This window comes from Bos taurus, chromosome 15, assembly GCF_002263795.3.
Source record: "Bos taurus isolate L1 Dominette 01449 registration number 42190680 breed Hereford chromosome 15, ARS-UCD2.0, whole genome shotgun sequence".
Lineage (NCBI taxonomy): Eukaryota > Metazoa > Chordata > Mammalia > Artiodactyla > Bovidae > Bos > Bos taurus.
The window spans coordinates 75,297,582-75,321,237 of record NC_037342.1 but is presented as its reverse complement, the minus strand read 5'-3'; the positions used below and the strand labels follow the sequence as shown (position 1 = coordinate 75,321,237).

Below are 23,656 nucleotides of genomic sequence, written 5' to 3'. Positions count from 1 at the left end.
GTCCTTTCTTGTGGTAATTCAAAATATTTTAATACTGAGAAATTTATATGGAGCCAAATACAAAAAGTCACACGAACTTTAAGATAGAACGAGAGATTTCAATAAAGAGATCCGATTGTTCTAGACTTCCCATTCCCTGGAGCATGTGTTACCTTTGTCTGCCTTTGGTGTTGCTTTGGAAGTGAAGTTTGAGAAACACTGATCCAGACACCAGAAAGCCTAATTCAGCAGGTGGGCTAGAGGTGTGGTGTGGGTGTGTGTGTGTGTGTGTGTGTGTGTGTGTGTGTGTATCTCTATCTAAATTTTATTGCGATGCAGTCGTCATACAGTGAAATGCAAGCATCTGAAGTTGCTAGTTTATGATGATCAGTGTTGACAAATATATATCCTCTAGGCTGTAACCCACACTTCTGCTGTGCCTCTTACCACTCAATTCTCCCTAGAAGCAATCAGAACCACTGTTCTAAGGTCTATCCTCATTGATTAGTTTCACCTGTTCTAGAGGTTAATTTCCATCAGTGTTTCTCAACCTTGGCACTGTTTACTTTGCGGTGAGATAATTCTTTGTTGTGGGGAGCTGTCCTGGGGAATGTAGGATGATAGCTAGCAGCTTTCTGGCCTCTTAACTGGTAACAACCTCCACCCCCAGTTGTGACAAACAAAAAATATCTCCAAACATTGCAGATGTTCCCTGAGTTGCGAACCATTGATATAAATGAAATCACATAGTATAGATGAATATGTATTATGGCTTTTGTTCATCATGTTTTTGTGGTTTTTTTCCCTGTTGTTGAGTGTATTGACAATTCATTTCTTTACTTTTGAGGAATATTCCATTGTAAGAACATGCCATAAGGCATCTAGCCATTGTCCTGTTGATGGCCACTTGCCTGATTTCTGGTTTTGGCTAGTATGATTCAAGTTGCTATCAGTATTCATGAGTAAGTCTTTTTGTCAACAAATATTTTTACCTTCCTTGGGTCAGAGGGTACATGTATGTGTAAGTTTTAAGAAACTACTAGTTGTTGTTCATAGTAGCCAAGACATGGAAGCAACCTGAATGTCCAGCGACAGATGGATGGATAAAGATGTGGTACTCCTTCTCCATAAAAAGAATGAAATAATGCCATTTGCAGCAACATGGATGAACCTAGAGAATATCATACTAAGTGAAGTAAGTCAGAGAGAGAAGGACAAATACTATATGATATCACTTATATGCAAAATCTAAAATCTGATAGAAATGAAAAGCCGAAACAGACTCACAGACATAGAAAACAAATTTATGGTTATCAAAGGGGAAAGGGGTTGGGGAGAGGTGAATTGAGAGTTTGGGGTTAGCAGATACAAGCTACTGTATATAAAACACACAGGGCAGCAAAAGGGACACAGATGTAAAGAACAGACTTTTGGACTCTGTGGAGAAAGGTGAGGGTGGGATGATTTGAGAGAATTGCACTGAAACATGCATATTACCAGATGTAAAATAGATGACCAGTGCAAGTTCGATGCATGAAGCAGGGCACCCAAAGCCAGTGCTCTGGGACAACCCAGAGGGGTAGGGTTGGGGAGGGAGGTGGGAGGGAGTTTCAGGATGTGGGGGACACATGTATACCTGATTCATGTTGATGTATGGCAAAAACCATCACAATATTGTAAAGTAGTTATCCTCCAATTAAATTAATTAGTTAAAAATAAGCAAGGTTCTCCTGCAGAGTATAGGAAACTAACACAATCCTATAAACCAACTATACTTCAATTAAAAAAAACCAACTTTGAACTAGTAAAATCGGATTTTTTGTAACCTAGTGTCAGAAGGCACTGGCGACCCCACTCCAGTACTCTTGCCTGGAAAATCCCATGGACGGAGAAGCCTGGTAGGGTGCAGTCCATGGGGTCACTAAGAGTCGGACACGACTGAGTGACTTCACTTTCACTTTTCATTTTCATGCATTGGAGAAGGAAATGGCAACCCACTCCAGTGTTGTTGCCTGGAGAATCCCAGGGACAGGGGAACCTGATGGGCTGCCGTCTATGGGGTCGCACAGAGTCGGACACGACTGACACGACTTAGCAGCAGCAGCAGCAGCAGCAGTGTCAGAAGAGATATTCCATCCTGTTTGCATATTTTATTCATCAGAAGCAATTCACAAGGGTCAGTCAATAATCAAGGGTAAAGAATGACACAAAGGTGAGACCTCTGGCAGGTGAGGGTCCCTGGGAGCCACTGTAGCACTTGCTCCAGCAGCCCTGGTGTGAGAAGCTTCTTGCAGACCAGAGCTAGACCAGAGCTTCTCAAGCCATCTGGGGGAGGGAGCTGTTTTGTTTTTACACCTGCTTGTTTCATCACAAGGGCTTTCTTGATGGCTCAGACGGTAAAGAGTCTGCCTGCAATGCCAGAGATCTGGGTTAGATCGTTGGGTCAGGAAGATCCCTGGAAAAGGGAATAGCTATCCACTCCTGTGTCCTTGCCTGGAGAATTCCATGGACAGAGGAGCCTGGTGAGCTACAGTCCATAGGGTTGCAAAGAGTCGGATATGACTGAGCAACTGACACACACATATCTCATCACAGATGAAGTTAAAAAATGTTGATGGACTGGTCCCAATGCATGAATCCACGTTGCAGAGATGCCAGAGTCAAATAAGTATCTCCAGTGTTTCCAAGGGCTTGCCATGCCCGCTTGTGTGCTAAGAGCTTGACACCCAGATGTCTTTTCTACTCCTCAATACAGCCTCGGAGACAGATGCTATTGCTAACACCCCCTTCTTTTACAGATAAGAAACCAGGGGCACAGAGAGGTTAAACAGATCCAAGATCAACCAAGCCATCTTGTTTTAGAGCATCAACTCTGATGACCAGGCTATATTTCAAACGCTTTTACACATGTTAGTATACATAATTACCAGTTTTAGAGCCCAGAATGACAGAGATTGTCAGGTCCCTGGCCTCTGACCCAGCTCCCCCCTGAGGGGGGCTTTGCTGTGCTGAGCTGCAGACCCCAGCCACAGTGGCCCATGTTTGACCTCATCTGAGTACTCTATGTTCAACTCTCTCCTCTCTGCCATCTCTTTTTTTAAAAGTTCAAATATAAAGGGTGAAGCCATCTGCTTCCATTTCTATCTGGGTCTGTTTCCCTCACCAGTAACTTCCTGAATGCTGTGATGCTTTAAGATAGACGTCCCAGCGCAAAAACTCGAATTAATAAAACAGTCTTTAGGTGAAAAAATTAATCATGTCACAAAAGGGGTCACCTAACATCTCTAGTAAGGTTAAATGTTTGTTTACAGATCATTAACTTCATAATTAATCTCCTTTTTTTTTTTCAACATGAGCCCCATAGGAAAGGACAGCATCTGTCTTGTTTGCTTCTGTGTTCCTGCCACTTAACAGAGGACCTGGCCTGTCATAGGGGATCAATAAATATTTGTTCATTAAATGAAGGTTCGCCCCTCCTCTCCCTGCCATCTGTCTTAGCCTGGATGACGGGAAAGCTGAGCCTGCTGAGCCTCTGTTAATTAGCAAGCCGTCCAGGGATGTAGGAGGGAGGTGGGGAGGGGCGCGCACACAGGGAGTGTGACAGAGCTGGCCACCAGCCAGTTCCAAGGGCGACTGCTGGATCTCCATGTGTCACCTTCCGAAAGGCTGCTGGACACCTGTGGGAGGAGTAGTGAGGAGGAAGGGGGGAGCCCTCGGTGGCCGAGTTCCCCCATGGAGCTTTAATCCTTGACACATCGGGGTTGCCTCTGGGTGCACCCACTGTGTCCCTGGGTGTCTCAGACCTCAGAAGCCACGAGAAGCCCCAAGGCAGGCGGCAAGAGGGGTGTGGCACGGACGTGACATGAGGCACTTTGGGGCTATGCCCACATGGAGCTGGTCAGTGACCATGAAGATCTGGCCATGTGGGAAGGAGTAAGCGGCCCACAGCTCCAGAGACAGGTGAGGAGGGAGAAGCCAAGGAGACACATCACAAGGGGCTGATGCCACAATGGGGGTGTCTCTCCATCTCTGTACCTGCTGTGCTGAGCACAGCTGGGCATTCCCTAGTTGTTGAACGCCTGCCTCCACTGGAAACCTCCCTGATTCTCCCTGCCTCCCTATTTCCAAGCCCTCTTCTCTGGGCCAAGGGATGCTTAGAAGAGGAACCCACTTTGAAAGACTGCCCCGCCAACATCCACAGCGTAAGGCTTGAGCTCAGGTCCTTCCTTGGCATCTGCTCCCCGACCACCTCTTTCCTCCCAAGCATTCTTGCCCTCCACCTCTAATCCTTTTCCAGGCTCCCTCCCTCAGCGCCCAAACCTCTTTTCTGCTTCCTGGGCATTGATGTTTAAGCTATTTAAGTGGAAACAGATGCATTTGTAAGATGAGGTGGAACCAGGGTTTCAAAATGCAATAAATAAGATTGTACACGGGAAGGAGATAGGTCATCAGAGGCTGCTTTCACCACTTGGAGAGGCTCATGGAGTGGTCAGCAGGCTCTGCTCTCTGTGGGGTCTAGGGCAATAAATCATTCTTCACCAAAGGCAGCCATGGCTGTGCAGGATCTTACCAACGCTGAGCAAGAAGCAGCAGTCAGTGAGGATGCCTTTGGCTGGACGCACAGGGGTCTGGGGAGAGGTTTGCGTCTAGGCAGTTTCTCTACATCAAGGTCATGATCTCCTGTGTTGCTCGATAAAAATGCATGGCATCTATTCAGGATGCTTTTGGCCACAATTCACAAAGACCTCAATCCAAAGGGGCTTCAACAATAAGAACAATATTGTTCATGTAACCGGAAGTGCAGCGGTAAGACAGCTTCCAGGCTTGGTTGAGTTGGTGGCTTAGTGACACTGTCATCAAAGACACAGCTTCCTTCTGTCCACCCTGCAGTCCACCTTGGCGGCTCTGTCCTAAGACTGGCTCACCTTGCAGTCGCCAGTCAGGGCCATGTGCTTCCTATTCAGCGGGGGAGAGCATCTCTTCTATTGCCGTGGAAAGCAAGTCCTTTCATTCTGTCTGGGTGGTTTCCCCAGGACAGTCCCCAAGGTGATGCCGAGAACAAATAGAATCAGACCAAACAGTACCCCCTCCCCACCCTTGCCCTGGAACTGGGGTGGGACCCAAAAGAGCCGGGTGACCTGGAGGGAAGTGGGAGGAAAGAGGGGATCAATGTTGATGGGCACCCAAGAAAAACCCAGCCAGATACAGGCTCCTGAGGTCCTCAGGGGCCACACAAAGTGAGACCCACTCAGTAGGGAGGAATGCGAGCCCAGGCTCTGCAGGGGCTGGGGGTGACAGACTGACCCTCACTCAGAACTGAGCCCAATGACCATTTCCCCTCTTAAAAATGCAGTCAGCCTGATTTGACCAAATTGGGAATTAATCAACACAACCCTTTTCTGAGAAGGGCATGGCAACCCACTCCAGTATTCTTGCCTGGAGAATCCCGTGGACAGAGGAGCCTGGCGGGCTACATTCCATGGGGTCTCAAAGAGTCAGACACGACTGAAGCAACTTGGCTTGCACACACACAACCCTTTTTTAAAATGATTGAACTAAGGTAAAACAAAATATAAAATGTGAACATGTTCCCCAGACCAGCCCGACAGCCTCAGTTCTGGCCCCAACAAGTGACAGAAGAGGACGACTCTGAGAAGAGGATGTGGTCCAGTCGCTTTGGGAAGCTGTGGGATGCTGCAGTTGCCACTGAGAATCCAGCATCCAAAACAAACAGGGATTTTTTTTTTTTTTTTTTGAGAAGCAGCTGCAAGGCAGTGGAAATGACACAAACTTGAAGTGAAAATATACGGAGGCTTGTTGGTATACCCCTATTCAGTTGTATGACCTTGAATTTCCTCCATCCTCCCTTTCCTTATTGTGAAAGGGAACAGTTAGCATAACTCAGACTTGGATGCAATGTTAGAGGTGGGCACGACTTTGTGGAGGACAGAAAGACATGGGGACATCAGTCATTTCTCTGCGTTTCTCCTTCTGGGGCCTGGCCTTCCTCCCCACTCCTCCTTCCACCTTCCAGACACCCTCTCCTTTCAGGTCTAGCTCATGCCCTGGCTCCCAGGATGGCTCTGCTTGCCTCCTTGGAGGTGTCATCTGCTCTCTCCCATCTGTTACTCACACAGGCTGTCTGCTGCCCGCCTCTGTCCCACCTGCCAAACACACTGTTACTTACTCTCTGTTTCTGGTGGTCTCCCCAACTCATTTGCGAATAAAGAACTGTGTCTTCCACATGCTCAGCATGTGGGAGTGAAACAAGCCTTGAAATCACCTCTTCCTTGAGTGATATAATTGAGAGGCGAAATGATCTGCCCAAAGTTGCTCAACTCAGACAGTTAGGTCAGTACTAGAAGCCAGGTCCCTGGATGCCCAGTGGCACTCTCGATGGGGTGAAGGTGCAAAGGGGACCTGACTTTGCAAAGCATACAACTCCTCCCAGGGTGATTCGTGGACATGTGTGATCATGACAAGCGTCTCTGATGGGTGGGTGCTGTCTGGTAAAGGCTTGAAGGCAGAGAAAAAGGTGGGGAGCCACTGGGGCAGTGGGCTTTGGGTCTAGGCTGGTCTAGGTTCAATCCTGTCCCTGCCCTCACTGTCTGGCCCCAGGAAACCTTCGTCCGTGGAAGCCAGCAAGTGCTTTTCCAGCTCATGCGTGCCTGATGCACTTGGCAGAGATCAGGGTAGATGTGTTTGGGCTGTATTACAGCCTACTGGGCAGTGTTCCCAAGGGAGGATGAGGTGTTCTATCCCCTCTGAGCCCCTTAGGGAGCTCTGATGGATGCATGATGCAGTGCGGGGACAGCAGCCCTCAGGTATCTGCAAGAAGTGGGTGTTGTGTCTCGTCTCTTTAGCACCTTCTCATGGACTCCGTCCATTGTCCAATCAATGAGGATAGTTAGGAATGCCCACTATCATCAAGTTCCAGCCTTCCCCAGGAATATCTGGGGACAAAGTTTCAATCAGGTCAGAGTGTCCAGGAGTTGTCCTGGGGTAATGAAATGTACAGAGGGCAAGCACTAAACATGAGCTTTGAAACAGTGAAACCTCTGTCCCGCTCCAGGACTGCAGGGACTTCCCAATCTCCGAGTCACTCCTGCCACTGTGCAGAGCCACCTTGACCCCTGGCCAGCCCTTCCCCCAGCCACAGAGAGCGGAGGGGCGGGAGGAGAGCCTGGAGCAGGCAGCTGCTTGGGGGCCCTGCTGGGCCCTGCCTCGGTCTGAGGGCTGTTCTGTGGGCGGCCCACCCAGTGTGCCAGCGTTTCAAGCTCTAGATCTGGTTATCATTTCCTATTTCCTGGGGACTGGGCAGGTCCCCAGTATTGCCGCCTTTTATGTAACTTTGAATCTGTCAAATAAGAGAAATCTCAGTCCCCAGTGGAGGCAAAGATAGAAGATTCCACTCCTGTATGAGGGAGCTTTGCTTACTTAAGGCTTGACAAGCAGGTACATCAAGAAAAGATGCCCTTTCCTCCAGGTGGAACTAAGCCCTACCCCAGGGCACATAGCCAGGCAAGTGGAGCACAAATCGCATTTTGGTCCTTATCTGGGCATCTTTGCACAGTGCACAAACCACACAACTGGACATGGGAGCCCTAGCCATAAGTATGTATTGCGTGTTCCCCACGAGCAGATGCTGCAGGAGCAAGGCAAGACATAATCCCTGTGCTTATGGAGATTGTGCACTAGTGGGAGAGACTGACCACAACAGGCCAGGCAGTGATGGAGACAGTACAGGGTGAAAGCCATGCTCTAAAGCAAAGCGCAGAATGAGGTGGTAGGAAGGGACAGACTTGGAGGAGGGACTTAATTTAGAGCCTGTGGAGGTGGAGGTGGAGGTGGGTGGTTTGGCGGGGAGGAGTTGGGAGCCAGAAGTCAGACCCAGAAAGAGTTCAGCCTGTTTGAGAAGCAAGTTGCTCAGTGGCTGGAGAGGGGTTTGGGGGTGATGTCAGAAAGGTGAACACAGCCAGGCTGGGCAAGCACTTACCCAAGGGAGTTTAGATCTGGTTCTAAGTGTGGTGGGACCACATTCATTTCTGAGTCATTGAGTGCCAAAGGGGAGGGGGAGAAGGAATAAGAGAGGAAGACAAGGAGAAGAGAAAACAAAGGCAGATGAGAGCAGTGGGGGAGGGTAATCATGACAGGCCTGGGGAACTCCTTTGGACACAGCAGCAGGGCGCCCGGGCCACGGATGCCCAGGGGCTGGACTGACAGGGCTGACATCTCGGCAGGCCCCGGCGTGATTCATGTTGGTGGAGATTATGCTGCACTTGGCAGTGATATTTTGCCTCCCCAGGTCATGTTCCTTGGAGCAGAAAGGAACCCCAGCCTTTCCTCTGCCTCCGCTGAAAGCTCAGGTCATCTCCTCTCCCTTCTGTGGTGGAAACAGGCAGGAGGACCTCTTGTGGACTAACTGGAGTGATTTGTGTTTGCAGTTTAACGTCAAAAAGTCCACAGAGCCCGTCCAGCCCCGAGCCCTCCTGAAGTTCCCAGACATCTATGGACCCAGGCCAGCCGTGACGGCCCCCGAGGTCATCAACTATGCCGACTACACGCTGAAGACCACGGCAGAGCCCGCTGCACCGGCCAGCCCCCAGGCCCCAAATGACAGCCGCCTCAAGAGGCAGGTCACAGAGGAGCTGTTCGTCCTTCCTCAGAATGGTAGGGCTCTCCTGCTCCTCACTCTTGTGTGGACGATACCCAGCAGGGTTGGAAAGCATCTCTAGCTGGTGGGCGTGGCCAGCCCGTGTCCGCAGCGTTGGACACTGGGCGAGCAGAGGGCACCAGGCTTTGGAATTACACTCCGTTATTCCCCACGTGTTCCCACATTGTGTCTTTGCAAGGCCTCCAGCTTTCCACTGGGAAATGGAGAGTCCCTTCCAAGCTGTGTGTACAACTACAAAGAAGGGATAAAGAGTTGTGGTTAAACTATGGGCTTCATTCAGAGTCATGGGTTTAATTCTCTCCCCTTTTATGTACCCACTGTGTGACCCTGGTCATATCGATCATCTTTCTGGGCCTCAGTTTCCCTGAGTATAAAATAAGATGGCACTATCACCTGCCCAGTAAGGCTGTTGTAAAATGTAAATATAACAATGCATATGAAGTGTTTAGATCAGAGCCTGGCACAAGGATATAATCAAAGCATCGTTAATATTATTATTTCCATTCTCCTTCTCATCAACATCGAGAATGTAACGCCTTTTCGTGTAAGGCAATTTGCTGGGCCCTGGGGCAGATATGGAAACAGAGACGGTCCCTAACCCAAAGGAACAGAGCACACAGACTTTTATAAGGAGATAAAAAAAAATCCAGCCAGGAGAATGGATTGTTATGTGGTTTGGGGTTTTGTTCTGTGTGGTTAGAGAGGGGGATGGTGGAAACCTGCTCTGACGCTGACCTGACTCCTAAGGCATCTCTTGGTCGGGGGCCAGCACCCACGCGCTGGCCAGTGAACAGGTGGCCCCTCCTCCAACCCGGCCCAGGACCACAGTGATTACGCTGGCATTTCTTCAAGAACAAATTCAGGTAGTACCTGAGGCAGGAAGGAATCCTGGTTGGCCTTTAGCCTCCAGGTTTGCCAGCCCACATTTTAAATTAAAATAGACCCATCGACGACTTGAGAGCTAAGCTGAGCTCTCAAGGTGGGTGGGGAACAATTTGCAGGAGGACCTTGGGAGTGGTTATCAGAATCAGACTCACAGGATGGCTCCATTGTCTTGGGAGCCCCAGTGTCCTTGCCTGGAGAAATCCCATGGACAGAGGGCCTGGAGGGCTCACAAAGAGTCGGATGTGACTGAGTGACTAACAAACACACACCAGATTTCTTAAAGTTGGGATGAAGCCAGGCATGCGCACTGTCCACCAAGCACAGTAGCAGAGCACTTCAGAGTCTGGAACTGAAGGATTCAGAGCACATTTGTCTTCCCTTTCCGGTTCCTCATTCCTTTCCCCACTGCAGAAGGCAACAACCAAGTTCTGATTCCACTGATTCATCAGTGGAATCCTGATTCCAATCTGCTGCTGCTGCTGCTAAGTCGCTTCAGTCGTGTCCGACTCTGTGCGACCCCATAGACGGCAGCCCACTAGGCTCCTCTCCCTGGGATTCTCCAGGCAAGAATACTGGAGTGGGTTGCCATTTCCTTCTCCAATGCATGAAAATGAAAAGTGAAAGTGAAGTCGCTCAGTCGTGTCTGACTCTTAGCGACCCAATGAACTGCAGCCTACCAGGCTCCTCCGCCCATGGGATTTTCCAGGCAAGAGTACTGGGGTGGGATTCCAATCTAGCAAGGGTGAATTGGCTCAGCAAGTACTGAGCAGAAGCTAGAGGGTGCAAGGGAGGAGAACGCTGGATCAGTCCAGCGTTAACTGGATCATGTCCCCATGATGTGCCGAATTCAGTCCGCTCCTACAAGCAAAGATCCTCACTGGCCCTTTGTCGGGCTCAGGGTCCTGATTCTTGAAGCTGCATCCACTCCCGCATTTCCCAGGGTGCTGGCTTTGGTTTGGTCTTGGTTTGGTTTGGAGTTTGAAGGCTGAGGCAGTCTGAGAGCTGACAGCGCTGGGTGCCAGGCGAGCCCCGTCTGGCGCTGACCCCGCTGCCGTTGTCCAAGCCACCTGGGTCCTGAGTGCTTGTGTGTCTGGCTTTCCACATGGCTGTTCACATCCTGGTCAATTCATTCCTTGCTTAGACACACCAGGGAGATTCTTCACTACTCGCAGGAACCCGATAATGAACCATTTTGAAAATTAAATACTCCTCTATGTCTTTACCCTTTAAATTAATTCTGAAAATTAAAAAAAAATTAATTCCAATTTATTTCAAGTGAAGTCTGCTGCAGCTGCTGAATCCTTTTATCCTTGAATTATGCTTGACTAATGAGACTCTTCCAGATGTTTGGCTGCAGTCCAAGTTAGGGGAAGAGTGAGTGATAGCTGTAGTTTTACTAACTGAATTAAAGATAAGGTCATTCATTTATTCAGCAAGTAATCACTGAACATGATTTAGAGTGAACTAAAGTCCACTCTGCTCTCCCTAAGCTTGACTCATTGTTTGACATTTATTTCCAGCCATGAACTCCTGGGGAGCATGGACTGGACTCTGTAGAGAGGTGGAGCTGGAGATGGGCTTGGGAAGGGTTTGCCTGACACAGGCTGACTAGAGCCACATACGCTGTGACAGTTTCCCCTGCTGAAAACTCACCAGGGGCCAGGCCCTGAGCTAAGGGCTTTTCTCACTTTATTTCATTTAATGCTCAAGGAACCGCTGTCACTCCCATTCTAAAGATGAGGAAACCGAGGTTCAATGAAGTCAAGTAACATGTCCGGGATCCCATAACTGTTATGTAGCAGCTCATGTCTGACACCAAAGCCCAGGTCTTGCCCACTGGGCTGTGATGGTCCCTGGAAAGCTGATGCCCAGGACCGCAGGTGGTGCCACCATGCTTTTGCACCCAGTTAGGAAGATTTTGGTTTGGGTTCGTGGCCTAGCTGGCAGAGATGGAAAATTATGGGCTAGAAAACAGGATCCCAGTGTGGGTGTCAGTAATGACTTTACCTTCTTGATAGGTGTGGTGGAGGATGTCTGTGTCATGGAGACCTGGAACCCAGAGAAGGCTGCCAGTTGGAACCAAGCTCCCAAACTTCACTACTGCCTGGACTATGACAGGCAGAAGGCCGAACTATTTGTGACTCGTCTGGAAGGTATGCTCTTAGCCGACTTTCACGGCCTTCTGTGTGGTCTGCCTGAGCATCTGTGGCTGCAGGGAGCACTGGGGGCTAGAGGAGCACTCTACAACAAACAAGCCCCTGAGGCCTGCGATCCTCAGATACACAGGGGTTTTTCCTCTCTCTCATATACCAGTCCAAACTGGGGATTCCCAGTTGGTGGCCATCTTTCCTCCAAACAGTGATTCAGGAACCAGACTCTTTCTCTCTGAGGCCTCCTTGTGGCCTATTCCCAGCAGGTGGAAAGATGGGGAGAACAGGAAGAGGGCACAGCTGTTCCTTAGAAACTGTATCCTACGTATGCTTACTTCCCATTGGCTGAAACCAAGTCACAGGACGGCTGACTATAAGGAAGGCTGGGAAAAGTGGCTTACTGGGTTCCCACTTAAAAGAATGGGTTTTTTGTTTGTTTGTTTGTTTTGGTAAACAGCTAGTCATCTCTGTCACAGATGCCTTTGACATTGAACAGGGCTTTGCACTGGACACAGAGGGTGTTCTAAATGGTCAGCAAAGCTTCTGTAGTCCTAGAACCCAGCAGTCTTTCCTATGGGATCAGATCGTGCCTGGTCTCCTTACCCTGATAATTCATTTTACCATCAGCAAACAAAGCTAAGACTTTGCAAAGGACATGGAGCTAAAAATGGGCTACTCTGTGATGCCTGGAAACTAGAAGCTGGGAACAAGAAAAACTGGAGTTTTGTATTTAATTTTGCTTTTTTGATGGAGTATTTTTCCTTTTAGTTTTCTTTTATGATTTTTTTTTTTTTAGCATTTCATAGACTTTCTGACGTTTTGTCTTAACAATAGTCCCATTTTACAGTTTTGAAAACTAAAGTCTAACAACATCAAGTGACTTGTCTAAGATCACTCTGGCTATTTGGTGCCAGAGTCAGGACAAGGCCAGTTTCCCTGAAGCTCAGTTCAGGTTTCTTTCTATTAGGACACTGGCCTCTGTTCTTTATCTTCTCGTTCTGGGTAACACTAGATACCACTTCACACATTGTCACTGAGGAACCAGTCACGAAAGCTCTCCAGGTGCAAACTGGAAAGCTCCACTGGGAAAGCTTTAAAAACACTGAGGTTCAGAACATAAAACAACACTCATGAGGTTGTGGCCCAGCGATTCACATCACAAGTGGTTATGTGATAAATATTTAAAATAGAGAACAAGTGAGTTACGGTATCCACAGCAACCCTAATAAAAATCATCAGCAGTCTGTGGGCCCAAGCCCCTTGGAGAAGTCTCGGAATAATGAGAAGGACCTCCTATTTCCGAACGGCTTCCCCAAAGGCTATCTCACAAAGCCAGTGCGGTCAGCCAGCCCCAGTGGGGTCTCTTTCAGACCCCCAAGGTCATGGCCGCGAAGGCAGATCCTGCAGCTCACAGCAGGGCCATGCTTCTCACCTCCCCTTGTCCCTGACAAGCCCCCCGCGTCTGTGCCTGTTTCTCCCTGGCTGCAGCTGTGACCAGCGACCACGATGGAGGCTGTGACTGCTACGTCCAGGGCAGCGTGGCCAACAGCATGGGCTCCGTGGAGGCCCAGACGGCCCTCAAGAAGCGGGAGTTGCACACCATGTGGGAGGAAGGCCTGGTGCTCCCCCTGGCCGAGGAGGAGCTCCCCACAGCGACCTTGACACTGACCCTGAGGACCTGCGACCGCTTCTCCCGCCACAGTGTGGTCGGGGAGCTGCGCCTCGGCCTGGATGGGGTGTCCGTGCCCCTGGGGGCTGCCCAGTGGGGCGAGCTGAAGACTTCAGTGAAGGTAGGGTCGCCTCTCCCTGGGGTGGCAGGGCATGACTGGGCCAGTGCTCATGAAACGAGCTTGGAGACCTTCCCAGCCTGGGGATGGGAGTCTGGGCAGGGAGGCGGGGTGTAAAAGTGAGGTGGAGTCTTGAATAGGGTGGGCGGGGGGCGGTTAGAGGAAACTGATAGCCCAGGATTTGGGGATTCCTGGGGTCTAGTCTTGCTTCTAGCTTGCCAGGCACAGACACCCCTACCCCTGGCCTCACCATCATGGAAAAGATCTCACTGTGAGCGCCCTGACTCTGGTGCTGACGATATTTATCCCCATCTAGAACCATTCACACTCCCTGTTGCATCCGCTGCGTGCCAGGCACTGCAGGGGAGAGGAGCACCTCTATTCGTAGCGAGTACAGGCCCGAGGGAGAAACTGGCACAAAAGACGGCGATGATGGTGGTGGCTGTGATACTGAGGATGTCTGACACAAGACGTCTAAGAGGGGCCAAACTGAAGTGCTCTGGGACAGAGAGTTCTAGAAGGCCTGGTGTGCAGTGCCATTTCTGCTGGGCTCTGAAGGAGTGACCATGGCTAGGGACCCAGGTTGGGTCTCCCCACCCCTCCCCGGCTGCCGAAGCCGTGAGTGGAAAACAAGCGTCTGCTGAGATGTCGCGCTGTCCAGAGAGGTTCCTTGGAGAGCCAACCACCAATCCCCACAGGCCAGGGCAGTGAGCAGGTCAAGGAGGGTCAGGGCTGCGGGGCAGTGTGTGGTTATTTACGCCCTCATCCAAGGGCCCGCCATGATGGTGCCTAGAGGGACCCTTCTGGATGGCCAGTCTCTCAACCAGCTGGTCAGTGCCTTCTCTGGAGGCTATATAGCCTGCCAAGCCTAAAATAGTTACTATCTGGCCCTTTATAGAAAAAGTTTGCCGACTCCCATGAGTAATAAAAATAGGAAGAAGAGTAGTAATTTTTGAGCGCTTACCATCTATCAGTTGCTATGCTTGAAACTTTACCTAAGTTCTGCCCCTAATGAGCAAAGCAGGACTGATTACAGGAGTATGCGTTGATAGGCAAGAGCAGTGTGGCTTAGAGAAGCTCAGTAACCAGTGTGGGGTTGCCCAGCTGGAACCTGGCATGCTCGGCCTTGAGGCCAGGTCAGTCTGCTGGTAAAGCCCGCGTTGTCCTGCTGCTGCCGTGGGACATAAGTGCCCGGAAGCACAGGAGCTGTGGTCAGCAGGCACCTTTCCTGGTGGACACCGCTGGGGGAGAGTATGCTTTCGCTCCCCATCTGCTGCGATCTCTTCTTTGCCTCCTTTTCCTCTCTTTCCCAGGCTCAGAAAATTGATAAACATTGACAGCCACTCTCAGCTGGAACCAGGCTGTTCCCCAGCACACTCTGTAATTAGTGTGCAGTTTGGGACTTGTGTGGAATCACAGCCGGGGCCCCTGGGAAGATGCGCCCAACATGTGGGTTTCTTCAGCTGGTAACCCAGCTTCCTCAGGAGACGGAGGGCCTCCCCCTCCAGGCCTCTGGAGTGTTTGGTGCTGCCCGCAAAGGGTGGCAGTCCAACAGGTAGAAGTCTCAGGCACCTAGCCTGCCTCTACCCTTTCCCCTAGAAGAAAACTTACCCATTCATTCCACAAAGGTCTTGTCCAGTTTCCACCACGTGCCAGGCAGTGTGCCTGAAGCTGAGAGCTCAGGAGATGAGGACAAAGACCCACCCTCGTGACTCACTCATCTCGATCATCGCACTCACTGTAGCCGTCACTGTTCCACAAATACACTCCTGCATGCGCTTGGACCCCTGGCCTGTTTGCCACAGATAAGAACAATGTCAGAGGGCAGCATGGAGTCAGAAGTCAGAGGCGCTGCTCTCGGTGTAAGTGGTAAGGGAGAGCCCCAAGGCCCGGCTACGGAGCCCCTCTGCCTGACCATCCAGAGCAGATCCTACGGGCTGATTTGAACAAAGTGGGTGGAGCCATCAGCTGCTGTAGCCCACGTGTTTTTCCTGTCTTGGTCAGAATGGGTTAAAGGAAGTGCCGGCCGTGCCCCAGTTCTCACCGGGAGATGGCCTGTCAAAAGCAGCATGTGTGTCACCGGGGACCACGGGGTGGCCCACACCAAGGACAGCTGGAGCGATTCCCTGAGAGCCCGTGAGAAAGATGGGGAGCAGGAAAAGACAGGGAGAGGATGGCGAAAGAAATAGGGTTCTTTTTTGTCAGCAGGTACTTTCAATAGCAGAGCCGAGGGGGCAGGTGGCTGTGGTGTCGCCGCCTGGGCTCGTCTGGGGCTTTGGGCACCCTGCACAGAGCTGCGGAGCCCTTCACAGGTTGCGGGGTCCAGGCTCCTCTCACTTGGGCACCATGTGGCCAAAGCCCAGGCCAACACCTGTGGATGGACCTCCAAGAAGTGCCATTGAAGCAGAAGCCTGGTGCTCATCCCAGGTCAGCAACACCCCGCTGGGCGCCTGGACAGGCGCCTGAGCTCAGCTTCTTCACTGTGAAAGGAGAGGTCTGTCCGTCGAGGATGCTGGAGGACCACAGGTTTAGGACTTGGGCTTTGCCATCAGACCAGACCCCCCATTCGAGGCTCAGTTTCACTACTTAACTGGCTTCATGGGGCTTCCCTGGTGGCTTAGACCATTAAGAGTCTGCCTGCAGTGCAGGAGACCTGGGTTCATTCCCTGGGTCGGGAAGATCCCCTGGAGAAAGGAATGGCTACCCACTCCAGTATTCTTGCTTGGAGAATTCCATGGACAGAGGAACCTGGCGGGCTACAGTCCGTGGGGTCACAAAGAGTCGGACACGACTGAGTGACTAACACACACACACACACACACACACACGCACTGGTTACGTGAGCTCAGGCAGTGAAGCGCACTCTGAGCATCAGGGACTCAGACTTAAAATGGGAACCAGGTCAGTATCCCTCTTACTCTTGGATGCCTCGCCCTTCCTTCTCACGACACGTATCATGTGTCAGCTGTGAACCAGGTGCTGGGAATACCTTTGTGCGGATGACAGCCTCAGTGGATAGGTATCGTAACTGCACCTAGCAGAGTGTGTTGTGTTAGCTGCTACCCTTAATGCCGCTACCAAAGTTCCTGGCAACTCCCAGAAACATTCCATCACACGACCAGCCACCTAGGGCTAATTGAATTGTTGCGGTCATACTGAAGACATGTTTTCCGAATGTATGACCCAAGCAGAGGGCTGGCCAGCTCCTCCATCCTCCAGCTTTACTCCCCAAACCCTGTCTCCCCTTCACCCGGAAACATTGTTCCCAATTAATATTCTCAAGAAGTAGTGACTATCCTTTCTTGATAACTGATGATAATCATCAAAGCTAGGGTAAAGATGCCGTCGTGTGCACCAGCCACTGTTCTAAGCCGTTAAATAATTCCTCATTTAATTTTCACCACCCTATTGGGTGGAGATATTATGGTTCCCATCTTACAGATGGGGAAATGAAGGTTTGGGAAAGTGAAATAACTTGCCCGAGGTCACATGGCTAGTAAATGGTGAGATCAGACTTGAGACCCAGCTGGTCAGATTCTGGAGTCCATACACTTCTCTCTACCCTTAGACTATGACCTGCCTCCTGTGGGGACTCTCGCTTATTTTTTGCCCTCAGTGGATTTGTTGAAATTCCAAACAAACTCTTGCAGGAATCTCAATGGAGAGACTCTGTAAAGCTGCAGACGGTGGGGGGTGGGGGAGGGGCAGGCGGCTGGACACGCTGGATGCTTCTTGGAGGCTTCAGCAAAGCGCAGTTCCTGGGAGTGTCTGTGGCGTGTTAGCTCCCACCGTATGCCTGGCCTTTGTTGACATGGTTGGTCGTTCTGTAGGCCAAGCCAAGCCCTGCTCAGCATTAGTGCGTCACATTATTGATGTGATCACATCACATCTCTCAACCCTGCAGGGGCTGGAAGGGATTCTTTTCCAGAGTAATGCCTTGCAACATCCCGCTGCTCCAGGAACCTGATCAGTCAATGCAGTGGTTTTCAAACTAGAACTCTAGGGTTCTGTGCAAAGATGCCTGAGGGGGTCACAGGTGATGAACTGAGAGGAAGTCCTGGCCCTCTGTCCTGCCCGTATCCTGAATGGCATCTCTTTGATCTGTTTGGTACGTTGGGTTTGAATACGAGCTGTTTGGAAAATGACGATTGTGGCGAATGAAACAAACTCATATTGAAACACATGCTGGCGTAGGATCTCTCTATGCCCTCCTCCCTTCTGCAGCCCTGATGGGTAAGTGATTTCCAGGATGCCTCCTGGATACAACTCCAGGGTGACCCCAGCCTCAGCGATAGTGACGGGGCCAGAGGGCATCCCTAAGTGAGGCTGCCCTCCTGCCTCCCCGATTCTGTTTCAGGAGCCGTCTGCGGGGACAGGAGAGGTCCTTCTCTCCATCAGCTACCTCCCGGCCGCCAACCGCCTCCTAGTCGTGCTGATTAAGGCCAAGAACCTCCACTCTAACCAGTCCAAGGAGCTCCTGGGGAAGGGTGAGTGAGGTGTGAGAGGGGAGCCAGGGCCCCTCTAGGGATGTGCACAGATGGAGGTGACGCTTGGGAGGCAGTGGGGATGGGTGAGCAGGGCCCTGGAACTCAGTACCTTTGTAGAGTCAGCCTCAGCTGTGTCCTCCACCCCCAAGCTCACAAACCAGTTCTGAAGGACACCCTCACTTCCCTAAAGTCATGTCCATTAACTCCCGGGCCAGTCCTACCCGTTAGCGCCCAGGGGTCAGCTTCCTAGGGCTCCCACCTTGCAGATCCATTGTGAGAAGAACAGCCTGATCCACGGTTCACAGGAAGCCCAGGATCAGACTGTAGCCAGGGAGTGGAGAATCTGGGCTGTAGGGGAAGCTTGGCCCCACTTTGTCACCCAGACCTGGCTGGGCACATCTTCTGGGCAGGTGGTGGGATTTCCCTTCTCCAGTCTCAGCTAGCCACCACTCTGCTCCCCACACCCACCCTAGACTCCTCTCTCTTCCCAGCCTTTGTCGACCTGCCATCCCCACACCAGCTGGGTGTGGGTGACGGCAGAAGGCGTGTGGGCGCACAGGCTGAGGAGGCGTCTCTGCCCCATATACGCAAATAAACATCTCTTCAATGCCCCGGAAGCCTTGGCTTTTCCCTCTGGATACTCCAGCACAGGCCCCAAGGCTTAAGGACCAAACAGCCTCTCTGGTCAGAGCAGGAAAGAAAGCAGCATTGGTCAGCCGTGTGACACCCGGACTGGGAGCCAAGTGCTCAGAGCAGGATATAAATACATAGATATTTATAGCAGGAAGCAAATAAAGAATTGCCTCTGCAGTCAGGACCTTTGGGCAAGAGATTTTTGACGAATGAAAAATCACCCAAGTTGGTCTGGCTGACAGATCCCTGAGCCAGAGGTCAGAACTCAATGCCTTTGCCTCATCCCCTCTAGACAATTCTTTGCCTCCTGCTTCTTTCTTTTTTTTTAATTTTTATAGCTCCTGTCAGGACAATTACAGCTCAACACTTTATCACTCAAATATCTCTGTTGAAATAACAAAGTAACCACCTGGGGGTGATAATTATAGCAATAAATATAGAGTAACAATTATTCTCACATTAGCTTTGGAAATCCTGACTGATGAAAACACGATCCCAGTCTAGAGCCTCAAGATGCTATGTGAAAGCTCGTCTAGTAACCTGCTGCCTGATTTCTGGGGTGTGGGTTGAGAGCCGGGCAGCTCTACTGGGGTCAAGGCAGGCTGCCCTCACCCTCCACGTGGGGTGGGATCCTCCAGTAAAACTTGCAAAAGAACAGAAGAGAAAAGCTCAGTCAACCAGCAGGAGACCTGCTATCTCAGGAAGAGACGAAAATGCTTGGATGAAGAACTAAGCGGATGAAGATGTAGGGATAGCGTAGTGTTCCTGGTCCGAGTTTAAAATCAAGCTGCAGGATGTCTGAACCATCATCCTGGGCCTGGTTTGATATGGGACATGAAGGCATTCAGAGGGGCTCTTGAGAAAGGTTTCCTAGCGGTGCTTCAGCGTGACCCTATCATGGGCCACCCAATGACCAGCCATAGGTACTATGCTCTGATCTGGTTTCCATAATCCAGGCAGGAGCTTTTGCTGTATCCCTCTGTTGAATAAATACATGGCCCATGAGGTAGGGGGAAAGGGATGGTGGAGCAGAAGCCTCAGTGAGGATCTAGAGCCAGAGACCCTGTCTCTCCATCCCCAAGAGGCAGCTCCACCCCAGCTCTCCCCGCCCCAGACCCCAGAAGCTCACTCCTGTCCCCTTTCTCTGTCTCTTTCCTCCGTCCCTCCCCAGATGTCTCTGTCAAGGTGACCTTAAAGCACCAGGCTCGGAAGCTGAAGAAGAAGCAGACGAAACGAGCCAAGCACAAGATCAACCCCGTGTGGAATGAGATGATCATGTTCGAGCTGCCAGATGATCTGCTGCGGGCCTCCAGTGTGGAGCTGGACGTGCTGGGCCTGGGCGCTGAGGGGCAGAGCTGCGTGCTTGGCCACTGCAGCCTGGGCCTGCATGCCTCAGGCTCCGAGCGCAGCCACTGGGAGGAGATGCTGAAGAACCCACGCCGGCAGATCGCCATGTGGCATCAGCTGCACCTCTAGGCAGCCACCCAAGCCGCCGCCCTCCTGGGGTACAGTCTGCGCCCCCCACCCCACTACCCTCTGTCCCCTCCTCTTGTGCCCCATCCGCATTCTGACACCAGAAGACAGACGTGTGTGCAGAGACCAGGACCCTCTTCCTCTCCCATCACACTCCTATTTCTTAATGAGCAAGGACGGAGACAGGACATGTGGGTCAGAAGGAACACATTTTGCTGATCTGTGTTATTGAAAGAGACGCTTATCAAATATGATCCGTGTGCAGGTTTTGCAGTGGGTGTCAGATGCACAGAAAGCTGAATTGGGGAAATCACAGATGCAAAGAATGTGGCTTTTTAAAAATAAGCGTGTCAAGAAGGATGACGGAAATGCTGTATCCTGGATCATCTCAAAAGAATTAGAGATGGTCAGGGCGGGATGGAAAATCAGCCGACATGAAATCGTGCTACTGACCCAAGGCACTAACCCAGCAGTTCCCAAACAGTGTGTGAAGAATCACCAGCAGATTCCCGGACCCTGCTTTAGACATTCCAAATCCATCATCCTGGCTGGACCCCAGGAGCCTGCGTCTTTAACAAGCACAGAGTGGTTCGGATGAAGAGGCTGAAGCACTGCATTTGGAGATATCCCTTTCGCAAAACCCCCAACTCGGTTTCACAGTCCTTGTCGGGCCCCCAACTCCCGGGGCAGCCAGTGCCAATTGCTGGACATTTCAACCACAGTGTGAAATTTAGGAGCCTCCGTTTTTCATTTTAATCATTTGAATTCTTAACGTTCTCTTTTGCGCTTTTTTTGGATCCTGCTCTTGGACTGAATTTTGTGCTTTCTATTGAATAAGTGTATTGTTTCATCTCAAAATCAGTGTATGTTATACTTGGGGAGCCCTTCCCTGACCAGGAGTAGGTGGGATTCCCCCATTGGTTATTGGGCACTAGTTGTCATGTCCACCAGCATCACCAAAGTGACCCTCTGAGTCAGACTCCTTCCTTCTCAGCCTACCAGCCGCGTGAGAAGGAATTCCATCCGGGGCGCACGTTAATTTAGTCCGGGTCTGTGGAAGGGGAGGAGGGTAGGAGATCTTTCAGAGTGTGCCTCTGTCGCTGTGTTTAGGACCTATCACATTAATTAGTAAATAATCAGCAGCTAGGATTCACATTGCTACCTGATTATTCCACATAGCTGTCCACATCATTAAGTATAATATTATGAGCCTTGCTCGAGTGGATGTAATATTTGCCTGGGTACCAGGATTTCTGGGTTCTGTTGCTGACCATCCATAAAAGCAGCCTAATGGTGTGGCAGCTTGGTCTCTGTGAATGATGCAATAGATGAAATTGTACTCCCATGCCATAGGCACCCCTCACTAGAAACAAACTCCGAGGCCACCAGCAGATCATTTTTAAGTTTCCTGTTGGCAGCTGAGCATCCCTGGCAAGTGCCAGACATTTCTAGAACCATGGACTCTGCATCTGGACTTTTTAATACTGACAGCCAAACTCTGGGCCTTCAGAGGTCACCCTGGGCCCCTGATCTAGAAGAGAATTCCTTTCCTTCAGTCCTGTAACAAGTCAAGTCATTCTTGGTCTCTGCCTGAGAGTTTGAGCAGAGACGTGTCATCTTTTGTCATCACTTTCCCTTTCTGGACAGCAGTAGGAAAGCATTTAGAGATAACTTCTGCCGATCCCCTGAAGGAACAGAAACAATATCTCATTGCTCACAAATGAGAAGATCTTTCACGTAATCGGACATTTCTCCCATTAAGTCTGGCCACCTCCTGCCAAGTGTTTTTTAGGCAAGGCGTGTGTCACGGACTTCCCACAACACATCTTTCGAGAGCCCTCTCACCACTTTGGCCTCCCTTTTTTGGTTGGCATGCCGAAACAGAGCAAAGCCTCCCCTGCATAAGCTGACCAGCACTCAGTTCTTGGTGACAACTGCTACTCTGATCCAGAGGAGTCTGGATCCTAGACTTAACATCAGGAAAGGTGGGTTCTACTTCCTTCTAAGTCCACGAGCCTGCCATACAGTCACACCAAAGGATGTTTGCAGTGAGCTCTCGGGGCCCCTGATGCCAGAGTATCAGGTCCACCCACAGCCGTCTATCATGAGGCATTCATTTCTTTGGTGTCAAAGGTTTTGTTTTCCAGAATCCAGACAAAACGGGTGTCCTTGAAAGGAGTCAAGTGTCTCTGCCAGACATGTTCGGTGTCAGCCTTCATCTCACTAAACAGAGATAAGACAGGTTTTGCAGGGGGGGTTGCCTGTTGTGTGCACTGGTGTATTCCAAGCACCTAGAATACAGTTGACTCATTGACCCTTAATAAAAATGTGTTGAATGAATTAGTGAATGAAGGGTGGGTAAAGGAGTAGGAGGAAAAATATACATTTTTATCTAACTTGAATGCAAATCCGAGTCCTAGTTGAGTTCTCAGTGGTAAGGTCATCAGAAACCTCAGCAGCTGGCCTAGAAATTCATAATGTTGAGTATTACCATTCACCTAATGACAATTTATAGCTCACTATGTAAATAATTGGGCTTCCCTGGTGGCTCAGATGGTAAAGAATTTGCCTGCAGTGACAGAGACCAGGTTCAATCACTGGGTTGGGAAGATCCCCTGGAGAAGGGAATGGCAACCCACTCCAGTATTCTTGACTGGAGAATCCCATGGACAGAGGAGCCTGGTGGGCTACAGTCCATGGGGTTGAAAGAGTCGGACATGGCTGAGTGACTTTCCCTTTAATTTTACTTTATGTAAATAATTAACATAGTGAGCTATAAGGATGAGGATATATAGATGAGAATATAAAAGCTATGTTTCCCACCAGAACTCCATCTCAGTGAATTTTAAATTCCCAGAGATATCAGACTTGCAGATGAAAAAACTTCAGTAATCTTTGCATCCGCTTACCTTGTACCAGATACTTTTGCAATTGACTATCAGATTAGAGTAATTGGGTCTGTGCGAATGCGTCCGATCTTTTCTTTAAAAGAAACACTTGGTCCTTTGCCAGGGAGCATTTTCTAAGTGCATGAAGCAGAGGTGAAAATAAAGGGAGAAACCGTCTCTGACTGGGCTGTTGCCCACAAGGTGATCTGGCTTTGTCACAGATACAGCGATGGGGTAGAAAACTGAGAGTCTAATCTCATTCATCTTGCGACTCACTTCTTACATCAAGTCCGTATGTATTTGTTGAGTGCCTATTGATCAAGACCTTTCCCGCGTCTGCCCATTTCAATTTGAGATATGACTCTTGGTGTAGATTGAGTAATGATGAATCTCCTCCAGTCAGTGCTGTATAGAAAGAGCTGGATGGGAGAGCAGTCCTCTGGGGCAGCTCCTCTGGGATATAAAGGAGTCCTGGGCAGCAGGCGACTCCAGCCTACGCCAGTCGGAGGTGAGGACCACCAAAAAAGACCTAGTCCTTGGATTTGTTTTTGCTGCCTGTGTTTCCTGTTGTCAGTGCCGTGTCTATTCTGTGATCACGAACCGAAGCACAAAAAGACGCATGAGATGTTGTACTCATATGTCTGGTGTCATACTTTGGAGTAAAAACCTCTCAGTGGTTAATAAATAACTTCTAACAGGG

At 50.3% G+C, this 23,656-nt stretch overlaps 1 protein-coding gene across 2 annotated transcripts in view; it reads left to right on the top strand.

The window, feature by feature from the left end:
- SYT13 (synaptotagmin 13) overlaps window positions 1–23,656 on the top strand; it is a 42,117-nt gene extending 18,461 nt beyond the window's left edge. The window contains exons 1-6 of one of the 2 annotated variants that reach the window (XM_024975496.2): window positions 4,025–4,181; window positions 8,424–8,649; window positions 11,557–11,691; window positions 13,177–13,478; window positions 17,833–17,962; window positions 19,767–23,656. In XM_024975496.2, coding sequence (XP_024831264.1) covers window positions 11,580–11,691; window positions 13,177–13,478; window positions 17,833–17,962; window positions 19,767–20,071 — 849 coding nt within the window. In that variant the 5' untranslated portion in view covers window positions 4,025–4,181; window positions 8,424–8,649; window positions 11,557–11,579 and the 3' untranslated portion in view covers window positions 20,072–23,656. 2 annotated transcript variants of the gene reach the window in all.